Source organism: Oncorhynchus clarkii, chromosome 5 (genome assembly GCF_045791955.1).
Source record: "Oncorhynchus clarkii lewisi isolate Uvic-CL-2024 chromosome 5, UVic_Ocla_1.0, whole genome shotgun sequence".
Taxonomy (NCBI): Eukaryota; Metazoa; Chordata; class Actinopteri; order Salmoniformes; family Salmonidae; genus Oncorhynchus; species Oncorhynchus clarkii.
The window spans coordinates 36,780,884-36,805,716 of NC_092151.1; the positions used below are offsets into that span (position 1 = coordinate 36,780,884).

At 43.5% G+C, this 24,833-nt stretch overlaps 2 protein-coding genes across 2 annotated transcripts in view; both read left to right on the forward strand.

Annotated features, from left to right (window-relative positions):
• LOC139408748 (polypeptide N-acetylgalactosaminyltransferase 9-like) overlaps positions 1 to 1,148 on the forward strand; it is a 31,821-nt gene extending 30,673 nt beyond the window's left edge. Inside the window, exons 9-10 of the mRNA XM_071153035.1 lie at positions 183 to 350; positions 461 to 1,148. Of these exons, the coding sequence (XP_071009136.1) occupies positions 183 to 350; positions 461 to 607 (315 nt within the window). The 3' untranslated portion in view covers positions 608 to 1,148. The remainder of the gene's footprint in view (positions 1 to 182; positions 351 to 460) is intronic.
• Positions 1,149 to 22,610: 21,462 nt separating this feature from the next.
• Positions 22,611 to 24,353, forward strand: LOC139408756 (heat shock protein beta-1-like). The gene is made up of 3 exons (XM_071153048.1): positions 22,611 to 23,343; positions 23,501 to 23,564; positions 23,808 to 24,353. The coding sequence occupies exons 1-3, from the start codon at positions 22,941 to 22,943 to the stop codon at positions 23,965 to 23,967; spliced, it is 627 nt and encodes a 208-aa protein (XP_071009149.1). The 5' UTR covers positions 22,611 to 22,940; the 3' UTR covers positions 23,968 to 24,353.
• Positions 24,354 to 24,833: the final 480 nt, after the last annotated feature.

Below are 24,833 nucleotides of genomic sequence, written 5' to 3' on the forward strand. Positions count from 1 at the left end.
CATGAGACAGCTCAAGGATTACACAATAACATGTACCATTCCTATGTGTACAGAGTATTTAAAACGTTTTGTATTGTCCTAAGACTACTGTATGTAGGTGTCTGTAAAGATAGTATTTGTGTATAACAGTTCATATTTTTTCAGAACTTGACGTTTACTTGGCATTGACGTGTTTTTTTTAGCTGGCCCGTTACACCTCAGAAGGGATTTTGCAGCTTGGTCCTCTGGGTTCCACTACGTTCTTGCCCAACACCAAGTGTCTGGTGGACGAGGGACGAGGGCGGACGCCAAGTCTCAAAAAATTTGATGGAGCGTCACACTCATCACAAAGGCTTTGGGACTTCAGTCAGGTAAAACTTCAAAATGTCATGACTTGTGGGGGAAAAAGGACTCCTGCCAAAACTGTATTGCTTTTTAATACTGCAATTATAACCACAGATTGTTCCTCTTCCCTCTGTAGAACGGCCCAATAATCAGCAGAGACACTGGTCGTTGTTTGGAGGTGGAGATGTCTAGAGAGGCCAGCTTCGGCCTACGGCTGGTGGTCCAGAGGTGCTCTGGTCAGAGGTGGACTATCAGGAACTGGATCAAACCACCACGACACTGAGGGCACAATATACAGGCCAGCTGATGTCTACAAAAAAGACATAGGACTCTTAGCGTGTAGCACTTGGACTTCCTCTTTACAAATATTGTGTTCCTTTGGATTGAGGCTATAGACTCCTTTGTCTGCTCCTGGAAAGGTCAAATGATTTCAAAGCATCTCAACACCAACCTTCCACAACTCAATCATCTTAACAACAAGTCATCACAAAGTATGGAGGATACATATCCATACGAAGAACCAGAGGATGTACCATACAGAGGTTGTCTATGACAATGATAGTTGCAGTCTGCGATACTTAAGGAGGTAATACAAGCGAATTGGCACATGTTGACGAACCAGTTCATTTTGAGTGTGTTTTGTTTCTGATTTCAGATTTCACGCCATAATCCCTGAACACAATTATGTTCCTTCAATCATATGTCTGTCATCTGGAGGGCTACATTTTCTCACGTTCATGGACAATAGGACAGAACAACACAAATTGTACACAACAACTTGAATCGAATGATAATATGACATTAAACATTATGACATATGTGTTCCTTCTTGACGAGTGATTTTGTATGAGAGCAGAATGTTTTACTATTCTTAATCATGAAAAGTATTGTTTTCTCACCTCTACAGCTGGTTCCACATACATTTATGCAAAGGGCTGACCTTGAGTATCCAGGTAAGTGTTTCACTCAGACAACATGTGAACTGTAATCTCTATGATCAAGCACAGGGGAGGCATCCAGGTAGCCATTTGATTAGCTGTTCAACAGTCTTATGGCTTGGGGGTAGAAGCTGTCAATAAGCCTTTTGCACCTAGACTTGGCCCTCTGGTACCGCTTGCCGTGGGGTAGCAGAGAGAACAGTCTGTGACTAGGGTGCCTGGAGTCTTTGGCAATGTTTAAGGCCTTCCTCTGACACTGCCTGGTACAGAAGTCCTGGATAGCAGGAAGCTTGGCCCCAGTGATGTACTGGGCCATACGCACTACCCTCTGTAGCACCTTGCAATCGGAGGCCAAGCTGTTGCCATACCAGGCGGTGATGGAACCTGTCAGGATGCTCTCGATGGTGCAACTGTATAACCTTTTGAGGATCTGAGGACCCATGCCAAAACTTTTCAGTCTCCTGAGGGGGAATAGGCATTGTTGTGCCCTCATCACGACTGTCCTGGTGTGTTTGGACCATGATAGTTTGTTGGTGATGTGGACACAAAGGAACTTGAAGCCCTCAACCTGCTCCACTACAGCCCCATCGATTAGAATTGGGGTGTTTTCAGCCCTCCATTTCCTGTAGTCCACGATCATCTCCTTTGTCTTGATCACGTTGAGGGAGAGGTTGTTGTCCTTGCACCACACTGCCAGGTCTCTGACCTCCTCCCTATAGGCTGTCTCATTGTTCTCGTGATCAGGCCTACCACCGTTGTGTCGTCTGCGAACTTAATGATGATGTTGGAGTCGTGCTTGGCCACACAGTCATGGGTGAACACGGAGTACAGGAGAGGACTAAGCACGCACCCTTGAGGGTTGAGGATCAGTGTTGAGGATCAGGGTGACAGATTAGACTATGGTGGTCTGCTTGAAACATGTATGTATTGCAGACTCGGCCAGGGACAGGTTGAAAATGTAATTGAAGAAACTTGACAGTTTGTCTGTGAATGTTGACCTTTTTAAATGTCTTACTCACATCGGCTAAGGCGAGCGTGATCACACAGTCGTCCGGAACAGCTGGTGCTCTCATGCATGCTTCAGTGTTGCTTGCGTCCCGGTTAGAGTCCTGCTCATTGAAAGCAGCGCGGATGCGGACGTAATCCATGGCTTCTGGTTGGAGTATGTGAGTATGGTCACTGTGGGGATAACGTCATCGATGCACTTATTGATGAAGCCGTGGACAGATATGGTATAGTCCTCAATGCCATCGGATGAGTCCCGGAACATTGTGCTAGCAAAACAGTCCTGTAGCTTAGCATCTGCGTCATCTGACCACTTCCGTATTGAGTGAGTCACTGGTACTTCCTGCTTTAGTTTTTGCTTGTAAGCAGGAATCAGGGGGATAGAATTATCGTCAGATTTACCAAATGGAGGGCGAAATAGAGCTTTTCACGCATCTCTGTGTGTGGAGTAAAGGTGGTCTTGAGTTTTTTTTGGCTCTGGTTGCACATGTAATATGCTGGTAGAAATGAGTTAAAACGGATTTAAGTTTCCCTGCATTAAAGTCCTCGGCCACTATGAGCGCCATCTACGGATGAGCATTTTATTGTTTGCTTATAGCTTTATACAGCTCATTGAGTATGGTCTTAGTGCCAGCATCGGTTTTTGGTGGTAAATAGACAGCTACGAAAAATATAGATGAAAACTCTCTCGGTAAATAGTGTGGTCTACAGTTTATCATGAGATACTCCACCTCAGGAGAGCATAACCTTGAGACTTCATTTTGATTTTGCGCACCAGCTGTTATTGACAAATAGACACAGACCACCACCCCTTGTCTTGTCGGAAGCTGCTGTTCTGTCTTGCCGATGTTACGGAAAAACCAGCCAACTGTATATTATCCATGTCGTCGGTCAGCCACAACTCAGTGAAACATAAGATATTACAGTTTTTAATGTCCCTTTGGAAGGATAGTCTTGAACGGAGCTCATCCAGTTTATTCTCCAATGATTGCACATTGGCCAATAGGACGGATGGTAGAGGTGGGTTACTCACTCGCCTACGAATTCTAACAAGGCACCCGGACCTGCGTCTCCTGTATCGGTACCTCCCTATGTAGAACCTAGTTATGACAAGTTTTTGCTGTTTGGTATCCACTACCATTGCAATATTTGAGATACTGAAATAGAGCATGTGCAACCTGTGCAAAACAATTTAAATTCAAGGTCAAGACAAGTAGAGCGAAGATGATATGTTGATGAAAAATGCATGAGTATCATGAGATGCAGAGGGTGATAGTTGTGCTTGTTTTAATCTTGCGTAGAGACTACCTCAGACTGAATCGCTTGTTCCCTCATCATACTACACCAGAAGATACGGGCCTAACTCCACTTCCCCTCCGTAATAAAATAGTAGGTTTGGCTCAGGGGGAGAGAGGATAAGTAGGTGGCAGAATGCAGAAGGGACCTCAATATCCCTTCCAGGAAGAGACCGCTGGAATATAAAATGTCTAATTAAATTGGTGGTGGATATCTTTACACTATGATGAAAGCCAGCACAGTTCCCTGCTAGGCTTTAAACGTGACAATAACTGTTATTAAAGCTTTGCTGCTGTGACAGGTTTTTCCCAGAAACGATATATTTCATTCAGAAACATAATGGATGAATATTGATATGTTCATAGTCAAGTTGTAGACCCATGCATATCATATGTGTATTAAAAGCTTTGGAAAAAGATTCAATTTCTTAAGGTGCCCATCATAAATGCCAGATATGATCTGAACTTGAAATAATTCTAGATCTCCAAAGTCTACAAGAGATAAATGTTATCTGAAATGTTAAAAGTGATAAATGATACAAGTGGTTTGGTTGGAGCAGTTGGAGATAACCCTGGGAAAGTTCTTCACCTCTGAGGTAAGTCCCACAATGATCTGAGTTATTGATGTCCAAACCCTGGAATCATTCTCCATGGGACATAGCTTGGGTGAAACAGCTAGGAGGCTGGAGAAGGCTAATCAGAGCCCAGCAGACAGTGTTACAGTACTCAGAGTACTGTGACACACTTCCACTTGGCTACAGCCTGCCAGCACAGCCTGGAGCCACAAAAAAAAAACTCCAGCCATCTGAGGCCAATCTGCCTGTGTGTGTGTGTGTGTGTGTGTGTGTGTGTGTGTGTGTGTGTGTGAGAGAGAATTAGCATCTCCATAAATGACGTCTGATACCGTTTTAATAATTTAATAATTTTTAAAACAATTACATACAGTATTTTTTTGTGACAGTGTATGAATTTACTGGAAATCTAATACAACAGCATATCTATACTGAACAAAAATATAAACGCAACATGCAACAATTTCATTGATTTTACTGAGTTACAGTTCATATGATGAAATTAGTCAATTGAAATTAATTCATTAGGCCCTAATCTATTGATTTCACATGACTGGGAATACAGATCTGTTGGTCACAGATACCTTAAAGACAATGGGCCTCACAAAGAGCCTCAGGATCCTGTTACGGTAATTTTGTGCATTAAAATTGCCATTGATAAAATGAAATTGCGTTTGCTGTCCTTAACTTATGCCTGCCCATACCATAGCCCCACCACCACCATGTGGCACTCTGTTCACAACGTTGACATCAGCAAACCTCTCGCCCACATGACGCCATATACATGGTCTGCGGTTGTGAGGCCGGTTGGATGTACAAATTCTCTTAAACAACATTGGAGGCAGCTTATGGTAGATAAATTAACATTAAATTATCTGGCAACAGCTCTGGTGGACATCCCTGCAGTCAACATGCAGTCAACATTCCTGCAGTCAACATGCCAATTGCATGTTGTGTGACAAAACTGCGCAATTTTGCCCCCAGCACAAGGTGCACCTGTGTAAGGATCATGCTGTTTAATCAGCTTCTTGATATGCCACACGTGATGGATTATCTTGGCAAAGGAGAAATGCTCACAAACAGGGATGTAAACAAATTTGTGCTCAAAATTTGAGAGAATAATCTTTTCGTGCTTATGGAACATTTCTGGGATCTTTTATTTCAGCTCATGAAACATGCGACCAACACTTTACATGTTGAGTTTATATTTTTGTTCAGTGTAAATCAAGAGCGCAACAAAACTCACAAAGCACAACAGTATTGTTTTTGTCTAAAGATATTTGGTAGAAATGCTCGTTGCCTAAAATTGCATTTCCCATCCTCTAAGATTGATGCTTGTTTGTTCTCTATCGGATGAAAAAAGCAATCAACAATGCAGGGAATAAATCAAAATAAGTGTCTCCTTGAAAATAATCCCATTAAGTACAGTATTTCTATTTGTATTTATTATGGATCCCCATTAGCTATTGCCAAAACAGCAGCTACTCTTCCTGGGATCCAGCAAAATTAAGGCAGCTATACAATTTTAAAAACATTACAAATCATTCACAACAGATTTCCCAGCATATTAAGTGTGTGCCCTCAGGCCCCTATTCTACGACCACATAGTATCTACTACCACATATCTGAAGGCTGAAGAATGTACCTTACCTAAAACATCAATGCCTCTTTATCAAACTGTAAATGCTTTGAAATTATGTCTCACAATAATACAGATGTCATGCTCAGCTTCTTTTGATGTTTGGTTTGTTCCTTTTTTCTTTGTAGTGTCTGATAATTATCTTGGTTGAAGGCATGAGCAGAGGGAGGGAGCGACCATCAAAGCACTCATCCATCCATTCCAGTTGAATACGGCACACCTTCCCTGAGATACAATGCAATTCCTGTTTCATGTGTACCTCACCCATCATCAATAAAACATGGGCAGTGTCAAAGGATTTTACATTTACATCAATGCAAATGCAATTACGTTGTTGAGTAGGTTGCCACAGTATGTGCAATACCAGAGGGTGAAAGTTTAGTACCCTATATGTGGAGATATCGGCTTTAATATCATCCTCTTGCAGGAAAGCTGACTCTAGTAACATAACACAGCAAATAACATTGTAAATAGAACACTTTTTACATGTACAATGCCTCTAGTATAGAAATGCTGAAGGCTAAGGAGGGTGTCTCTCCCAGGTCTTTTAGGGAGAATGCCATGCCATCCTTAGAGGTTCATGTGAGCTGTAGAGCTACCAAAAACAACACATGCATTTTAGTAATTTAGCAGACGCTATTATCCAGAGCGACTGACAGTAGTGAGTTCATCTTAAGATACCCAGGTGAGACAACACATATCTCATAGTAAGTACATTTTTCCTCAAAGCAGCTATCAGCAAAGTCAGTGCTAGTGGGAAAAAGTCAAGTGCGAGTGTTAGTTCACGAAAGGCAAAGGTGGGATTATTTAAGATACTCTTTGAAGAGGTAGGGTTTCAGAAGTTTTCGGAAGATGGGCAGGGACCCTGCTGTCCTAACATCAGGGGAAAGCTCGTTCCACAGTTTAGGGTGGTAGGACAGAGAAGAGTTTGACTGAGCTGAGCGGGACCTGACCCACCATAGAGGTGGGAGGGCCAAGCGACCAGAGGTGGGTTGGGGTGTAGGATTTAAGCCTGAAGGTCGGGACGGGCAGTTCCCCTTGCTGCTTCATAGGCAAGCACCAGGGTGTTGAAGTGGATGCTTTGATGCCAGGAAGGCAGTGGAGTGTGCGGTGACATAGGAGAACTTGGGAAGGTTGAACACTAAGCGGGTTGCAGCGTTCTGGATAAGATTTTTTTTTACATTTATTTTTTCCCTCCACAGCCAACAGAGAGTTGCAGTAGTCCAGACGGGAGATGACAACTACTGCCTAAACCTGTCATGTGGTTGTCTTACTTTGTTACCTTAAGATGAATGCACAAACTCAGTTGCTCTGGATAAAAGCATCTGCTAAATTACTAAAATGTAAAAATGTATCCCCATTCTCCAGAGCAGTGAGCTGTGCATTACACTTCATGGCTACTACAGTATGTGTGATTCAACATGGCATTTATCAGCCTCCAGCCAGTCACCCAGTAGCATCACAGCTCCTGCATGAGTCAACAGAAGACAGCCAGCCATTTACTGGGCTGGATTGATGTTAGGATAGCATCATCCCATCCCTCTTGAATCAACAGATATATGTGTTTACACACTAGGCTGGAGCTATGTCACACATTACCCTGATGAAGTGATGCTCCCATCTTTATGATGGAATGATGCTCCCATCTTTATGATGGTGTGTGTTACCTGTTCAATTTCTGAAGCGTTTCAGCACATCTTATGCTCTTGAGAGAAAATCTTCTCCTATTCCGCCCTGTTAGTGAGTACCTACATCTATGGTAAATCACAGTATTATGGTTCGGGCTGTTCATCAAATTGAATGGCCTCGGCTCTATATTACTGCTGGAGGCTATGAATAGTGTTTACTCATTTGAATGACAAGCTTGTCAAAACAGCTTGCACTTGGTGAATGTGCTTATTCCATTACAATATCAAAATAATGTTTATTTCCACATGATCAGTATTAATGAGATTTCCTTGCTGAAGGCAACAGTTCCCCTTGAATAGATAGAATTCATAATCTGAAGGATGGGCTGTCACTGTTAGTGTCACTGCAATGTTGCCATGTTTCTACGAATGTGGAGGTATCTGATAATAAAGTCTGCAGGAAAAAATGGAATGTAGCAGAGTTGATTGCATTAGCTGTGTTCAATGATCTTTCTGTATTTCCTTAGATAAGATATTGAATAAATGACATATTCACATGCAAATCTTGTCTAAATCGTCAAAACCTGATTGAATATATCATCATATTTTCAGCTGCATTTGGAAAGCTCACAATGACTCAATGTAATTTGCCAGTGGGGTGTAACTGCATCTTCTTTCATTTGTGTAAGTGTGCAGAGCAGTTTGGCATAAGTGTTTTGTACTCTGAATCCCTCTTTACTAGAGCAGTGGAGGGTCGTACTTATGGAGTTGGCTGTTGTGCATCTTCAGCCATGCCTCTTTCAAATCAGACTTTCAAAGTGATTAATACAAGCAATAATTATCACGCAAAAATATCTTCAAGTCTCTCAGATTTTCTAAGTGGGAGTTCATTAGCTATTCACTGGTAATTACATATATCATCATTGTGTCTTAATTCAGAGTCTTTTTGAGTTTGAGAACAATTCTTCGCACCAGGTCTGTCTCAAGGGGGCTCTCTGCCTCCGGAGGTTACCAAGGCAACTAACTGACTCCCAGTTGGCATTGTTATGATCAGAATGGATATTGTACATAAATCTAGGGGCTGAGAGACTAAATGTGACTGGATTCAGGAAGGTGGGCAATTGATGCTAGTTCCTACTTAGTAGGGCTGTTTGAATTTTTGTTTTAAACAACAAATGGGTGTGTTATCTGTAGGCCTAAATATGAATACAAATATTTAATTATGAGCCTAGTTTAGCCAAGGAGAGAGCACTGCGCTATATAAGGAGAAAGACAGGATCCTTTCTGGTTTGCCACGATTGGCTGAGATAATGAAGGGACTGGATGTGCCAAGAGATGAGTCCTGATTGGTCAGTCATGTCACAGGCTTCTGTCTATAAAAGAATGAGGCCTTCCCTGGTCAGAATAGATCATCTTTGCTATGGACTAGAGGTCTTCTCGGGTCCCGGAAATGAGACCCGAACCGAACTGTACCTGCGAAATGCACAACTGACACGACCTGGTCATTTTTGAAAACAATACCTGACCCAAATTGAATCCTAGGTGGACCAGATCCTCCCGGAACATGTCCAAAATGAGAGAGACCCGGATCCAAGTTGGGTCGGGTCTGTATTGGACCCAAATGGATCCGCAACATTTTAAATGCAGCTTCATTGCCGCGCAAGCCAGAAATATGTAGTCTGGCAGTGAAGTTTCACAAGCGCATTTTCTGTTGTATCTAAAATAATGGATTTGTGGTCCACAGCTTAGTATTTATATAATGGCATCCCTATAGTTTGATGGTGCATATTATGAGGCTTTCCTTATTTCTGTTTACAAAATATTTGAGTTGGAGGATTTGTTTTATGTGAGGCATGATCGCGTATCAGACAGACCACTGCATAATTCAATTTTGTGTGTAACCTACACTCTAAAAAGAAAAGGTTCCTGGAGTATCCTTTAGGGGTTGTTCAAATTGAAAGTGTGGGGGAACCCCTATAAGTTCTTTGAAGAACCCTTTAAAATGGTTCTTCAAAGAACCCCTTTTAATGCATCCTCAAAGAACCTTTTGAAGAACCTTTTGGGGTACGTTTTTTAACTACCCCTCATTTCCTACCATTATTATTATTATGAATAATAATAGGCATAACAGTAACACAATATTTTAGTTCTCAGTGCTTATCATGATTTTAGTGTCAAAGCAGAAAAGAAAAGTCCAAATATGATGTCAACTCAAAACAGAGACGCAAGTATAATGGGTTGTGTTGATGTTAATGTTGATGTTCTCCGAATCCATAGCTAGAATGATTTTGCAGTGCATGGTGATCTAACAGGTTTCCTGTTATATTCATCAGAGCTATAGGGAGGGTGAAATCTGTGAATCCCAAAAATAGTAATTAAACAAATGCAAACGACAGAATTCATACCTTGGTATTTGAGGTGAATGTGAATGAAAAAAACTGTTTTGATAATGGTTTTCATACACATACCTTGTCCATAATGTAGAGGCCTATGGGATATTCATTGAAGAGGTAAGAGAGGAGGATGGTAAATGTGATCTGTATAACATACCAATACCAATTGACATACCTTTGTATGCCTCCTCGTCTGTATACAGTGCCTTGCGAAAGTATTCGGCCCCCTTGAACTTTGCGACCTTTTGCCACATTTCAGGCTTCAAACATAAAGATATAAAACTGTATTTTTTTGTGAAGAATCAACAACAAGTGGGACACAATCATGAAGTGGAACGACATTTATTGGATATTTCAAACTTTTTTAACAAATCAAAAACTGAAAAATTGGGCGTGCAAAATTATTCAGCCCCCTTAAGTTAATACTTTGTAGCGCCACCTTTTGCTGCGATTACAGCTGTAAGTCGCTTGGGGTATGTCTCTATCAGTTTTGCACATCGAGAGACTGAAATGTTTTCCCATTCCTCCTTGCAAAACAGCTCGAGCTCAGTGAGGTTGGATGGAGAGCATTTGTGAACAGCAGTTTTCAGTTATTTTCACAGATTCTCGATTGGATTCAGGTCTGGACTTTGACTTGGCCATTCTAACACCTGGATATGTTTATTTTTGAACCATTCCATTGTAGATTTTGCTTTATGTTTTGGATCATTGTCTTGTTGGAAGACAAATCTCCGTCCCAGTCTCAGGTCTTTTGCAGACTCCATCAGGTTTTCTTCCAGAATGGTCCTGTATTTGGCTCCATCCATCTTCCCATCAATTTTAACCATCTTCCCTGTCTCTGCTGAAGAAAAGCAGGCCCAAACCATGATGCTGCCACCACCATGTTTGACAGTGGGGATGGTGTGTTCAGTGTGATGAGCTGTGTTGCTTTTACGCCAAACATAACGTTTTGCATTGTTGCCAAAAAGTTCAATTTTGGTTTCATCTGACCAGAACACCTTCTTCCACATGTTTGGTGTGTCTCCCAGGTGGCTTGTGGCAAACTTTAAACAACACTTTTTATGGATATCTTTAAGAAATGGCTTTCTTCTTGCCACTCTTCCATAAAGGCCAGATTTGTGCAATATACGACTGATTGTTGTCCTATGGACAGAGTCTCCCACCTCAGCTGTAGATCTCTGCAGTTCATCCAGAGTGATCATGGGCCTCTTGGCTGTATCTCTGATCAGTCTTCTCCTTGTATGAGCTAAAAGTTTAGAGGGACGGCCAGGTCTTGGTAGATTTGCAGTGGTCTGATACTCCTTCCATTTCAATATTATCGCTTGCACAGTGCTCCTTGGGATGTTTAAAGCTTGGGAAATGTTTTTGTATCCAAATCCGGCTTTAAACTTCTTCACAACAGTATCTCGGACCTGCCTGGTGTGTTCCTTGTTCTTCATGATGCTCTCTGCGCTTTTAACGGACCTCTGAGACTATCACAGTGCAGGTGCATTTATACGGAGACTTGATTACACACAGGTGGATTGTATTTATCATCATTAGTCATTTAGGTCAACATTGGATCATTCAGAGATCCTCACTGAACTTCTGGAGAGAGTTTGCTGCACTGAAAGTAAAGGGGCTGAATAATTTTGCACACCCAATTTTTCAGTTTTTGATTTGTTAAAAAAGTTTGAAGTATCCAATAAATGTCGTTCCACTTCATGATTGTGTCCCACTTGTTGTTGATTCTTCACAAAAAAATACAGTTTTATATCTTTATGTTTGAAGCCTGAAATGTGGCAAAAGGTCGCAAAGTTCAAGGGGGCCGAATACTTTCGCAAGGCACTGTACCTGCAGACACAGACACAAAAGTGAGCAGTTCAGTCATCTGCACCCAATACAGCTAGTCTTCAACATATTCTTATAGCCTATATATTCTTACCTCTTTGATTGATTGATTGATATCCATTGAATTGTGTCCATTTTAGAAAGATTTGTAATCATATGAAAAAATTATATCAATTCGATCATAACAAGGGACCAACCTTACCTTAAATTAAGGAGATCTTAACATTTGTCAGTTAAGTGCCTGCACCTGCTGTCCTTTCAAATTCAAATATTTCAGTTGGGCAGTTATGTTCCTGCAAGAACCCCCACCAACTAAGGAGGTTCCTCGATGAACCCCACCTTCTATGGGGTTCTTTGAAGAACCTTAGGGTTCATGGCACTAAAAATGGCCCCCAAAAGGATCTTCCAAGAACCCCAGAGGAGGTGGGGTTCATTGAGGAACCTTCAATCACAAAGGAGACAGATGGCTTAATAGCACAGCAGTTAGGAATCAACCATATAGAGATTTAAAATGAGAATATTTGAATAACGTGAGTTACATTTTACGGGTTGTAGCACAGGCCAACAGAATAATGTATTATATTCTCACTGTTGTGTGTAGTTAATGCATCACACACGGCTCGTAATGTAATGATATTACTTATCAGCTCACTCACAGTTCAGGGTGTTGATGAAGGGTCTAATGTTTTGTGAGGTATTTCATATGTATGGCAGTTAGAGCCATCTGCAGGCAAAGCTTTCACACTACAGTCTTATTCCTCAATGGTAAAAATAGGGTCCAAATAAATAAACAGGCACTGATGAGTGAATTAGTCAGCAGAGGACAAGCTTAAAGAAATGTGTTAACGCAATGACTTTTGCTACCATTACTCAACAGAGATGCCTGTAATGTTAGTGAACGAAAAGTTATGGGACATTGGACTGTTGAGCACAAAAAAAAATATGTGATGAAACATTACATTTGCCCTTATATTTATAGTACCTGTCAAAAGTTAGGACACATCTACTCATTTCAGGGTTTTTCCTTAATTTTTACAATTTTCTACATTGTAGAATAATAGTGAAGACATCAAAACTATAAAGTAACACAAATGTAATCATGTAGTAACCAAAAAAGTGTTAAACAAATCAAAATATATTTTATATTTGAGATTCTTCAAAGTAGCCACCCTTTACCTTGATGACAGCTTTGTACACTCTTGGCATTCTCTCAACCAGTTTCACCTGGAATGCTTTTCCAACAGTCTTGAAGGAGTTCCCACATATGCTGAGCACTTGTTGGCTGCTTTTCCTTAAATGCTGTGGTAGCCATGCTGGTTAAGTGTGCTTTGAATTCAAAATAAATCACAGACAGTGTCACCAGCAAAGTACCCCCACACCATCACAACTCCTCCTCCATGCTTCATGGTGGGTACCACACATGCGGAGATAATCCGTTCAACTACTCTGCGTCTCATAAAGACACGGCAGTTGGATCTAAAAATCTCAAATTTGGACTCATCAGACCAAAGGACAGATTTCCACCGGTCTCATGTCCATTGCTCATGGTTCTTGGCCCAAGCAAGTCTCTTCTTATTATTGGTGTCCTTTAGTAGTGGTTTCTTTGAAGCAATTCAACCATGAAGTCTCCTCTGAACAGTTGTGATGTTGAGATGTGGCTGTTACTTGAACTCCGTGAAGCATTTGGGTTGCGATTTCTGAGGCTGGTAACTCAAATGAACTTATCCTCTGCAGCAGAGGTACCTGGGTCTTCCTTTCCTGTGGTGATTCATTATAACGCTTGATGGTTGTTGCGACTGCACTTGAAGAAACTTTCAAAGTTCTTGAAATGCTCTGTATTGACTGACCTTCATCTCTTAAAGTAATGATGGACTGTTGTTTCTCTTTGCTTATTTGAGCTATTCTTGCCATAATATGGCTTGGTCTTTTACCAAATAGGGCTATCTTCTGTATACCCTACCTTGTCACAACACAACTGATTGGCTCAAACGCATTAAGAAGGAAAGAAATTCCACAAATTAACTTTTAACAAGGCACACCTGTCAATTGAAATGCATTCCAGGTGACTACCTCATGAATCTGGTTGAGAGAATGCCAAGAGTGTGCAAAGCTGTCATCATAAAAAATATATTTTGATTTGTTTAACTCGTTTTTGGTTACTACATGATTCCATAGGTGTTATTTCGTAGTTTTGATGCCTTCAATATTATTCTACAATGTAGAAAATAGTACACATTTTTAAAAAATCATGGAATGAGTAGGTGTGTCCAAACTTTTGACTGGTTGTTATGCACGTGAGTGAGGTCCCAAAAGCGGTTTAACAAAAACAGAGTCCTTTAATGTCAAAACACAGGTAAGACATAGATCCTCTTCAAATGTATATAATGGCAAAATAAACAACCCGCAGAGAGGGCGACAAATAAATCATAAAGTCCTTCTGATATTCACAGAAGAGTTCCCCTTCTAGCAGCAGAGGAGAATAGCTGGGTTAGCGGCGACAGACTGCTGGTCTCTCTGGGTAGGCGCGGGTCGTAGAGGACAGAGGTACCTGATCACACGTAGCATCAGATGAACAGGCAGATTCTGACAGGACAGGACAAGGGTGAAGCAAACGAGACGATAGTTTGGTTCTGGCATGAGAAACTCAAACGAGAATCTGACAAAGACAGAAGCAGGAACAGAGAGAGAAATAGAGACCTAATCAGAGGGAAAAAGGGAACAGGTGGGAAAAGGGTGAACGAGGTAGTTAGAGAAGATGAGGAGCAGCTGGGGAAGGAGAGGAAGAGAAGGTAACCTAATACGACCAGCAGAGGGAGACGGAGTGAAGAGAAAGAACAGGAACAAGACATAATATGACAATACATGACAGTACCCCCCCACTCACCGAGCGCCTCCTGGCGCACTCGAGGAGGAAACCTGGCGGCAACGGAGGAAATCATCGATCAGCAAACGGTCCAGCACGTCCCGAGAGGGAACCCAACTCCTTTCCTCAGGACCGTACCCCTCCCAATCCACTAGGTACTGATGACCACGGCCCCGAGGACGCATGTCCAAAATCTTACGGACCCTGTAGATAGGTGCGCCCTCGACAAGGATGGGGGGGGGGGGGGAGACGAGCTGGGGCGCGAAGAACGGGCTTAACACAGGAGACATGGAAGACCGGGTGGACGCGACGAAGATATCGCGGAAGAAGAAGTCGCACTGCGACAGGATTAATGATCTGAGAAATACGGAACGGACCAATGAACCGCGGGGTCAACTTGCGAGAAGCTGTCTTAAGGGGAAGGTTCTGAGTGGAGAGCCAAACTCTCTGACCGCGACAATATCTAGGACTCTTAGTTCTACGCTTATTAGCGGCTCTCACAGTCTGCGCCCTATAACGGCAAAGTGCAGACCTGACCCTCTTCCAGGTGCGCTCGCAACGTTGGACAAAAGCCTGAGCGGAGGGGACGCTGGACTCGGCGAACTGAGACGAGAACAGCGGAGGCTGGTACCCGAGGCTACTCTGAAAAGGAGATAGCCCGGTCGCAGACGAAGGAAGCGAGTTGTGGGCGTATTCTGCCCAGGGGAGCTGTTCTGACCAAGACGCAGGGTTACGAAAAGAAAGACTGCGTAAGATGCGACCAATAGTCTGATTGGCCCGTTCTGCTTGACCGTTAGACTGGGGGTGAAAGCCGGAAGAGAGACTGACGAAAGCCCCAATCAAACGGCAAAACTCCCTCCAAAATTGAGACGTGAATTGCGGACCCCTGTCCGAAACGACGTCTGACGGAAGGCCATGAATTCTGAAAACATTCTCGATGATGATTTGTGCCGTCTCTTTAGCAGAAGGGAGCTTAGCGAGGGGAATAAAATGAGCCGCCTTAGAGAACCTATCGACAACCGTAAGAATAACAGTCTTCCCCGCTGACGAAGGCAGTCCGGTGATAAAATCTAAGGCGATGTGAGACCACGGTGGAGAGGGAATGGGAAGCGGTCTGAGACGGCCGGCAGGAGGGGAGTTACCGGACTTAGTCTGCGCGCAGACCGAACAAGCAGCCAGTCATGCTCCCGAGTGGGCCACCAAAAACGCTGGCGAATGGAAGCAAGCGTACCCCGAACGCCGGGGTGGCTGGCTAACTTGGCAGAGTGAGCCCACTGAAGAACGGCCAGACGAGTAGGAACGGGAACGAAAAGAAGGTTCCTAGGACAAGCGCGCGGCGACGGAGTGTGAGTGAGTGCTTGCTTTACCTGCCTCTCAATTCCCCAGACAGTCAACCCGACAACACGCCCCTCAGGGAGAATCCCCTCGGGGTCAGTGGAGGCTACTGAAGAACTGAAGAGACGAGATAAAGCATCAGGCTTGGTGTTCTTAGAGCCCGGACGATAAGAAATTACGAACTCGAAACGAGCGAAAAACAGCGCCCAACGAGCCTGACGTGCATTAAGTCGTTTGGCAGAACGGATGTACTCAAGGTTCCTATGGTCAGTCCAAACGACAAAAGGAACGGTCGCCCACTCCAACCACTGTCGCCATTCGCCTAGGGCTAAGCGGATGGCGAGCAGTTCGCGGTTACCCACATCATAGTTACGTTCCGACGGCGACAGGCGATGAGAAAAATACGCGCAATGGTGGACCTTGTCGTCAGAGAGGGAGCGCTGAGAAAGAATGGCTCCCACGCCCACCTCTGACGCGTCAACCTCGACAACGAACTGTCTAGAGACGTCAGGTGTAACAAGGATAGGTGCGGATGTAAAACGATTCTTGAGGAGATCAAAAGCTCCCTGGGCGGAAACGGACCACTTAAAGCACGTCTTGACAGAAGTAAGGGCTGTGAGAGGAGCTGCCACCTGACCGAAATTACGGATGAAACGACGATAGAAATTCGCGAAGCCGAGAAAGCGCTGCAGCTCGACGCGTGACTTAGGGACGGGCCAATCAATGACAGCTTGGACCTTAGCGGGATCCATCTTAATGCCTTCAGCGGAAATAACAGAACCGAGAAATATGACGGAGGAGGCATGAAAAGTACACTTCTCAGCCTTCACAAAAAGACAATTCTCTAAAAGGCGCTGGAGAACACGTCGAACGTGCTGAACATGAATCTGGAGTGACGGTGAAAAAAATCAGGATATCGTCAAGGTAAACGAAAACAAAGATGTTCAGCATGTCTCTCAGGACGTCATTGACTAATGCCTGAAAGACAGCTGGAGCGTTAGCGAGGCCGAAAGGAAGAACCCGGTATTCAAAGTGCCCTAACGGAGTGTTAAACGCCGTCTTCCACTCGTCCCCCTCCCTGATGCGCACGAGATGGTAAGCGTTACGAAGGTCCAACTTAGTGAAAAACCTGGCTCCCTGCAGGATCTCGAAGGCTGAAGACATAAGAGGGAGCGGATAACGATTCTTCACTGTTATGTCATTCAGCCCTCGATAATCTATGCAGGGGCGCAGGGACCCGTCCTTCTTCTTAACAAAAAAAAACCCTGCTCCGGCGGGAGAGGAGGAGGGGACTATGGTACCGGCGTCAAGAGCTACAGACAAATAATCTTCGAGAGCCTTACGTTCGGGAGCCGACAGAGAGTATAGTCTACCCCGGGGGGGAGTGGTTCCCGGAAGGAGATCAATACTACAATCATACAATCATACGACCGGTTTGGGGGAAGAGAGGTGGCCCTGGACCGACTGAACACCGTGCGCAGATCGTGATATTCCTCCGGCACCCCTGTCAAATCACCAGGCTCCTCCTGTGAAGAAGAGACAGAGGAAACAGGAGGGATAGCAGACATTAAACATTTCACATGACAAGAGACGTTCCAGGAGAGGATAGAATTACTAGACCAATTAATAGAAGGATTATGACAAACTAGCCAGGGATGGCCCAAAACAACAGGTGTAAAAGGTGAACGAAAAATTAAAAAAGAAAGGGTTTCGCTATGATTACCAGAGACAGTGAGGGTTAAAGGTAGCGTCTCACGCTGAATCCTGGGGACAGAACTACCATCCAAAGCGAACAAGGTCGTGGGCTCCCTTAACTGTCTGAGAGGAATGTCATGTTCCCGAGCCCAGGTCTCGTCCATAAAACAGCCCTCCGCCCCAGAGTCTATCAAGGCACTGCAGGAAGCTGACGAACCGGTCCAGCGTAGATGGACCGACAAGGTAGTGCAGGATCTTGAAGGAGAGACCAGAGTAGTAGCGCTCACCAGTAGCCCTCCGCTTACTGATGAGCTCTGGCTTTTACTGGACATGAAGTGACAAAATGACCAGCGGAACCGCAATAGAGACAGAGGCGGTTGGTGATTCTCCGTTCCCTCTCCTTAGTCGAGATGCGGATACCCCCCAGCTGCATAGGCTCAGCACCCGAGCCGGCGGAGGAAGATGGTAGTGATGCGGAGAGGGGGGCAACGGAGAACGCGAGCTCCTTTCCACGAGCTCGGTGACGAAGATCAACCCGTCGCTCTATGCGAATAGCGAGTTCAATCAAGGAATCCACGCTGGAAGGAACCTCCCGGGAGAGAATCTCATCCTTTACCTCCGCGCGGAGACCCTCCAGAAAACGAGCGAGCAAAGCCGGCTCGTTCCAGTCACTGGAGGCAGCAAGAGTGCGAAACTCAATAGAGTAATCTGTTATGGATCGATTACCTTGACATAGGGAAGACAGGACCCTGGAAGCTTCCTCCCCAAAAACAGAACGATCAAAAACCCGTATCATCTCATCCTTAAAGTCCTGATACTGGTTAGTACACTCAGCCCTCGCCTCCCAGATTGCCGTGCCCCACTCACGAGCCCGTCCAGTAAGGAGAGATATGACGTAGGCGATACGAGCTGTGCTCCTGGAGTAAGTGTTGGGCTGGAGAGAAAACACAATATCACACTGGGTGAGGAACGAGCGGCATTCAGTGGGCTCCCCAGAGTAACACGGCGGGTTATTGATTCTGGGCTCCGGAGATTCGAAAGCCCTGGAAGTGGCCGGTGGATCGAGGCGGAGATGGTGAATCTGTTCTGTGAGGTTGGAGACTTGGGCGGCTTGGGTCTCAACGGCATGTCGAGCAGCAGACAATTCCTGCTCGTGTCTGCCTAGCATCGCTCCCTGGATCTCGACGGCTGAGTGGAGAGGATCCGAAGTCGCTGGGTCCATTCTTGGTCAGATTCTTCTGTTATGCACGTGAGTGAGGACCCAAAAGCGGTTTAACAAAAACAGAGTCCTTTAATGTCAAAACACAGGTAAGACATTGATCCTCTTCAAATGTATATAATGGCAAAATAAACAACCCGCAGAGAGGGCGACAAATAAATCATAAAGTCCTTCTGATATTCACAGAAGAGTTCCCCTTCTAGCAGCAGAGGAGAATAGCTGGGTTAGCGGCGACAGACTGCTGGTCTCTCTGGGTAGGCGCGGGTCGTAGAGGACAGAGGTGATCACACGTAGCATCAGATGAACAGGAAGATTCCGACAGGACAGGACAAGGGTGAAGCAAACGAGACGATAGTTTGGTTCTGGCATGAGAAACTCAAACGAGAATCTGACAAAGACAGAAGCAGGAACAGAGAGAGAAATAGAGACCTAATCAGAGGGAAAAAGGGAACAGGTGGGAAAAGGGTGAACGAGGTAGTTAGAGAAGATGAGGAGCAGCTGGGGAAGGAGAGGAAGAGAAGGTAACCTAATACGACCAGCAGAGGGAGACGGAGTGAAGAGAAAGAACAGGAACAAGACATAATATGACAATACATGACACTGGTACTGTATATACAGAGTATACACCGCTCTTTTCATGACATAGACTTTACAGGTGAATTCAGGTGAAAGCTATGATCCCTTATTGTTAATAAATCCACTTTCATCAGTGTAGATGAAGGAGAGGAGACAGGTTAAAGAAGGATATTTAAGCCTTGAGACAGACAGTTGTTACTGCAAAATGAACTCTGAGTATTGATATCATGGGCATATTGCCAGTGGGGTCACTTCAACTTTATCCTGCTTATGTTTGAAATTAGTTGCTTTACTATGTACTGGCTGTCCTGTCTTCTCTTAATTTTCCCAAATCTTTCAAATGCGTTACTACACCATGGTTTCATCCCACTGGGCACAGACATCAATTCAACAATTCAGCCAGTGTGTGCCAAATGGGTCCTTCAATCAAAAAGGGAAGGATTTCAAAGCATTCACAACTCCCTTGAACAAAATGATTTATCTTTCCCTCTTAAACCACACTGACGTTACAGTACATGCTCTTTGTTTTTCAGATAATCTCGTGGAAATTGTAATGTGTTCAGTTATTGGAGCAATATTATTAAACTTAATGATAGTAGCACTCAGTCAACAGCAGGGGAAAAAAAAGGTATGGTAAAGTGATCTTCATGCAGTTCCTTTTCCTTTACACACTTCCTCTGAAAAATACACATTTTATACTACAGTGGAAGTCGGTAGTATACGTACACTTAGGTTGGAGTCATTAAAACTCGTTTTTCAACCACTCCACAAATTACCGGTTCACAAACTATAGTTTTGGCAAGTCGGTTAGGATATCTACTTTGTGCATGACACAAGTGATTTTTCAAACAATTGTTTACAGACAGATTATTTCACTTATAATTCACTGTCTCACAATTCCAGTGGGTCAGAAGTTTACATACACTAAGTTGACTGCCTTTAAACAGCTTGGAAAATTCCACAAAATGTCATCATAGCTTTAGAAGATTCTGATAGGCTAATTGACGTAATTTGAGTCAATTGGAGGTGTACCTGTGGATGTACAGTGGGGCAAAAAAGTATTTAGTCAGCCACCAATTGTGCAAGTTCTCCCACTTAAAAAGATGAGAGAGGCCTGTAATTTTCATCATAGGTACACTTCAACTATGATGGACAAAATGAGGAAAAAAAATCCAGAAAATCACATTGTAGGATTTTTAATGAATTTATTTGCAAATTATGGTGGAAAATAAGTATCATCATGCGGCTCTCTTTCCAGCCTTCACCTAGTGCAACTGACAACAAAAATATATTTATTGACGTCTTCACCATCTGGGTTGGGAGCGGTGGTGGGGGCCTCTTGAGAGACCAGTGCGATCAATATTGACGTATGAGATGAATATGTGTGGATGTCTTTGTATTTGACCACATATACATAATTTATTTGTGTTTAATTTATTGTATTTCCTATTATTTCGTTTTTGAAAACCAATGTACAATCAATGTCCAAATACTCATATCTGCATTCTAAATAGTAGGCATTTTAAGTTTGCGAAAATAGAACGTTATACAGTATGTGAAATTTCGAAAATCATGTACGCTTTAAATGCCAGGACGTCATACTAATTTCGCCTTTTCATTTAGTAGAATTTACTGCACACTTTTGAAGAATTCCAGGCTCACGTGTTTTTCACAACCGCTGATAATAAACGAATTGCGGGAATCAATGCAATTGCGCATTAGATTATTCATTTTTAGGATGGGTGAGTCTAGTATGTTGATCTGTTGCTTACTGCATTCGTTTTTACGGAACAGTACATTCAAAATAGCATGTAGTAAGATTAGTACACAGTGTGTAGTTTTAGTAAGTAGTAGGCAAAACAGATTTTGGACAGGGCCAACGTGTGTATAGCATATTGCAGTTTGAAAGCACCTTTATTTGAGAATTTATGTCACACCACCACCCCCTCTCATCCCCCACGTGTAGAATACAATTGTTGTTATGTTGTATTACTAATATCTGAAAGACAATACACAAATATATAAACACTACGAAACTGCAGCAACAAAATAATTATCCAACAGTGTCACGACTTCTACCGAAGTCGGTTCCTCTCCTTGTTCGGGTGGTGTTCGGCGGTCGACGTCAACTGTCTTCTAGCCATCACCGATCCATTTTTTATGTTCCATTTGTCTCGTCTTGTTTTCACACTCACCTGGTTTCAATTCCATAATTACATGTTGTATATTTTCCCTCTGTTTCCTCCATGTCAGGAAATGTTTATTGTAAGTACTCGTGCTATGTGTTACTGGTGCACTACGGGTTTTGTACCCCATGTGTTTGTTGTTTTATATGCCGTTAGTTTTATATATTAAACTGCTCCGGCTATTCACCAAGTTCTGCTCTCCTGCGTTTGACTTCCCTGCCACCAGTTACGCACCCCTTACAAACAGCAACTGGCCCAGTTGTTGCAATAGAGGGTACACCAATTCTAGTTTCCATCCTTGCCTGATAGACATATTGTGGCCTTGAAAACTTGGTTTGTGGACTCTAAAGCTAACCAAGGAGAGTTATCAATTATGTATGGGAGAGAGAGAGAACACTAAGTGGGACTTCACCCCAGGGAGTTGTTGAATGGAAGGAGCCTGAGTTGTTGACATTATGTAGATAATCCCTTTCATGACCCTCCTAAAACACACTGGCGCAGGCTTATTAGGTCCATTCCCCTCTGACAGTGAGTGAGGGGACAGAGAGTCGCACCCAGGCGTAAAGCAGGGCAAACCAGAGGAAAGGCCTACAGGCTCTTCATATCAAAATTCCTCACTACCTCTCTATTGCGTCAGTCTTTCCATTAGAACTCCATCACTCCCCTCAGATGCAGGAGCAACAGTGTCAACATGTAAGTGAATGTTACATGCCCATAGATGTTGAAGTCACTGCAAAATAACCTATTAGGTGTCAGTAAACCATGGCTCCGACAGTGGGTTAACCAGAGAAGTCATGTTTAGGAGTTTGGGGCTGGAACTAACAGTTTCCCCCTCTTTCCTACAGTAGCTGACGAGTTGCTTAGCAGCTTCTGCGCTGAATGGACATGCTGTCCCTGTACATAGCTGAACGGTGTGATTACTATGGAGAAGACAAAGAGCACCAGTATGTGACAAGACTGCAGAGGCCAAGTGCTGAAGAAACCCCATCGTTGCTGCACCCTGAGTCATCCACCAACTACTTGCCATTTACGCCTTGCAGCTATAAATACACATACTTAAGATTTATTCTCTCCAGGTCCCAGGGCAACAGAGGAGCAACACCACTGCCCCAACCATGCCAATCAACTCATTGTCATGCCATGGATAAGACTTACTCTTTGATACGTTCTAGAATGGATCAACTGGGTATATAAAGGGTGTGAGTGATGCTCCACAGCTGAACAAAGTCTGATTGTCCAGGGCAGTCCTTCCCACTATGAGCCAGCCTTCCTGAACTGTTTGGGGGAAAATATTGCTGCCCTTTTGTGTGTTGAGTAAGTCATTAAACCTGACTTAGTCATTGTAATTAGTCAAAGATTAAATTACATTAGCTAGCCAGGGGAAAACCAAGAGAGGAAACAGTTTTTTCCTCCTAGTACCACTCTCAGGCCATTCCGAAGTCATGGCTGACCACAACAAGGTATTACCGCGTCCTCTTTTCCGCCGAGATGTAAACTGGGATCCTTTCCGTGAGTGGACACAGCCTAGCCGCATGATCATGGAGCAGGACTTTGGCCTCCCTCCTTTCCTGGATCCAGGCGATGTGAGCTGGATAGACTGGGCTAGGAGGAGACTGGCATCATCCTCCTGGCCAGGGTACACACGCCATCCCCTCTTCACCCCCAGCACTGCTCTCCCTGCTGCAGTGGCACCCCAGACCGCAGCCAGACTTCAGAGACAACTGTCTGGAGGAGTGTCAGAGATCAGGACAGGACAGGACAGCTGGAGGATCACACTGGATGTCAATCACTTTTCACCAGAGGAGATATCAATCAAAACCAAGGGGGGCTTCCTGGAGATTACAGGTACTAACATTATTTCTCTGATCTGAGAAACCAGAATATGGTGGCAGTTTGAACATTCATTGTTACTAAAAATGTTGGACAATTAACTGATGAAAATTGTTATAGAGGTCTCACGTCCACATGCTCCTTCAATTATTGTCTCAACTTATATTTTCAGGTCAACACGAAGAAAGGGAGGACGAACATGGATCAGTCTCAAGGTGCTTTACAAGAAAATACAAGTAAGTTCTAATAGAAAATAAAGTCCCTCACAATGCTGTGACAAAGACATACCGGTAATGAAAGTAAGAATTCAAAAGAATTGAACATCTTTGCTGTTGATTGCTATAGGAAGGCATTCTAAATGGTTTCCCTCGGTTTAATTACATTTGTAAAAACAGATGACAAGCAGTCTATTGAATCACAGTAAACAAGTCATTGCCTGTCTGTGTTGTAAGCGGATTGTTGTTGTGGGTTTGTTGAAGGCTGCCCCCTGGTGTGGACTTGCAGCACGTCAGCTCATCTCTGTCTGGTGAAGGGATTCTCTTGGTAGAAGCACCCCTCCCAGGCTTAACCACCACCATCCTCCCCAGTGACATGGTCATCCCCATTCAGATCAAGCACGAGTGTGAGGGGAAAGAGTGAATCCAGTGATCCATTACAACTAGATGTAAAGCTCAGGGTAGAGCTTTAAAGCTGATGTCGGCGTTGACAACTTTTGACAACATTCTTTTGAATTAAGCCTTGGTCATTTATGATGACAAACATAGTGGCTTCTATTGCTATTGAAACTCCATCACTTTATTTACTCTCACTCTAACTACACGTGTGGCATGTTTTTCTATGTATTATGTTAAATCATTTCCCGCAAAGACTAGCAAAACCAAGATAAAGTGAAAAATCAAGACTGTTGAAATGTACTTTCTCATTTGTCAAATGATAGATCATCTGGGAGTCAACATGACCATGCTTAATAAAGCTGTTCTTAATAAAGATGTTCTTAACTGTTAATAAAACAGTTTTGCAAGGCATACATTTCAACGTGATCTATTTCTATGAATTGAATCTCCTTTGAATCAAAGCAATAAACAATCCATGGCAAAATGACACATATTGAGGAGGGCTGGGGGCCTCTTATGTATGCGGTGTCTGTCTTTGTATTAGAACTGCTGCCTGTGTACACACATTACTTACTCTAAATTAGACCTGGAAGTAGTAGAACGTTTTAAATGAGTCCAAACCAAAATAACTACTGTGTAAATACAGTATAAAGTGAAGTAATTTCCATTTTAGTTATTTATCAGACACTCTTATCCAGAGTAACTTACTGTTATAGCATTCACTAACTGAATGCACTAGGTACAACAACCACATCAGTCAAAGTAAGCAAACTTCCTCAATAAAGCAGACAAGTGTTAGTGCAAGAAAGGTAAGTATGCTAGGGTGTGGGTCCCCGCCCCCCCCCCCCATTCTCTTCTCTCATTTCCCTCAAACTCTTGCCTACTTGACCC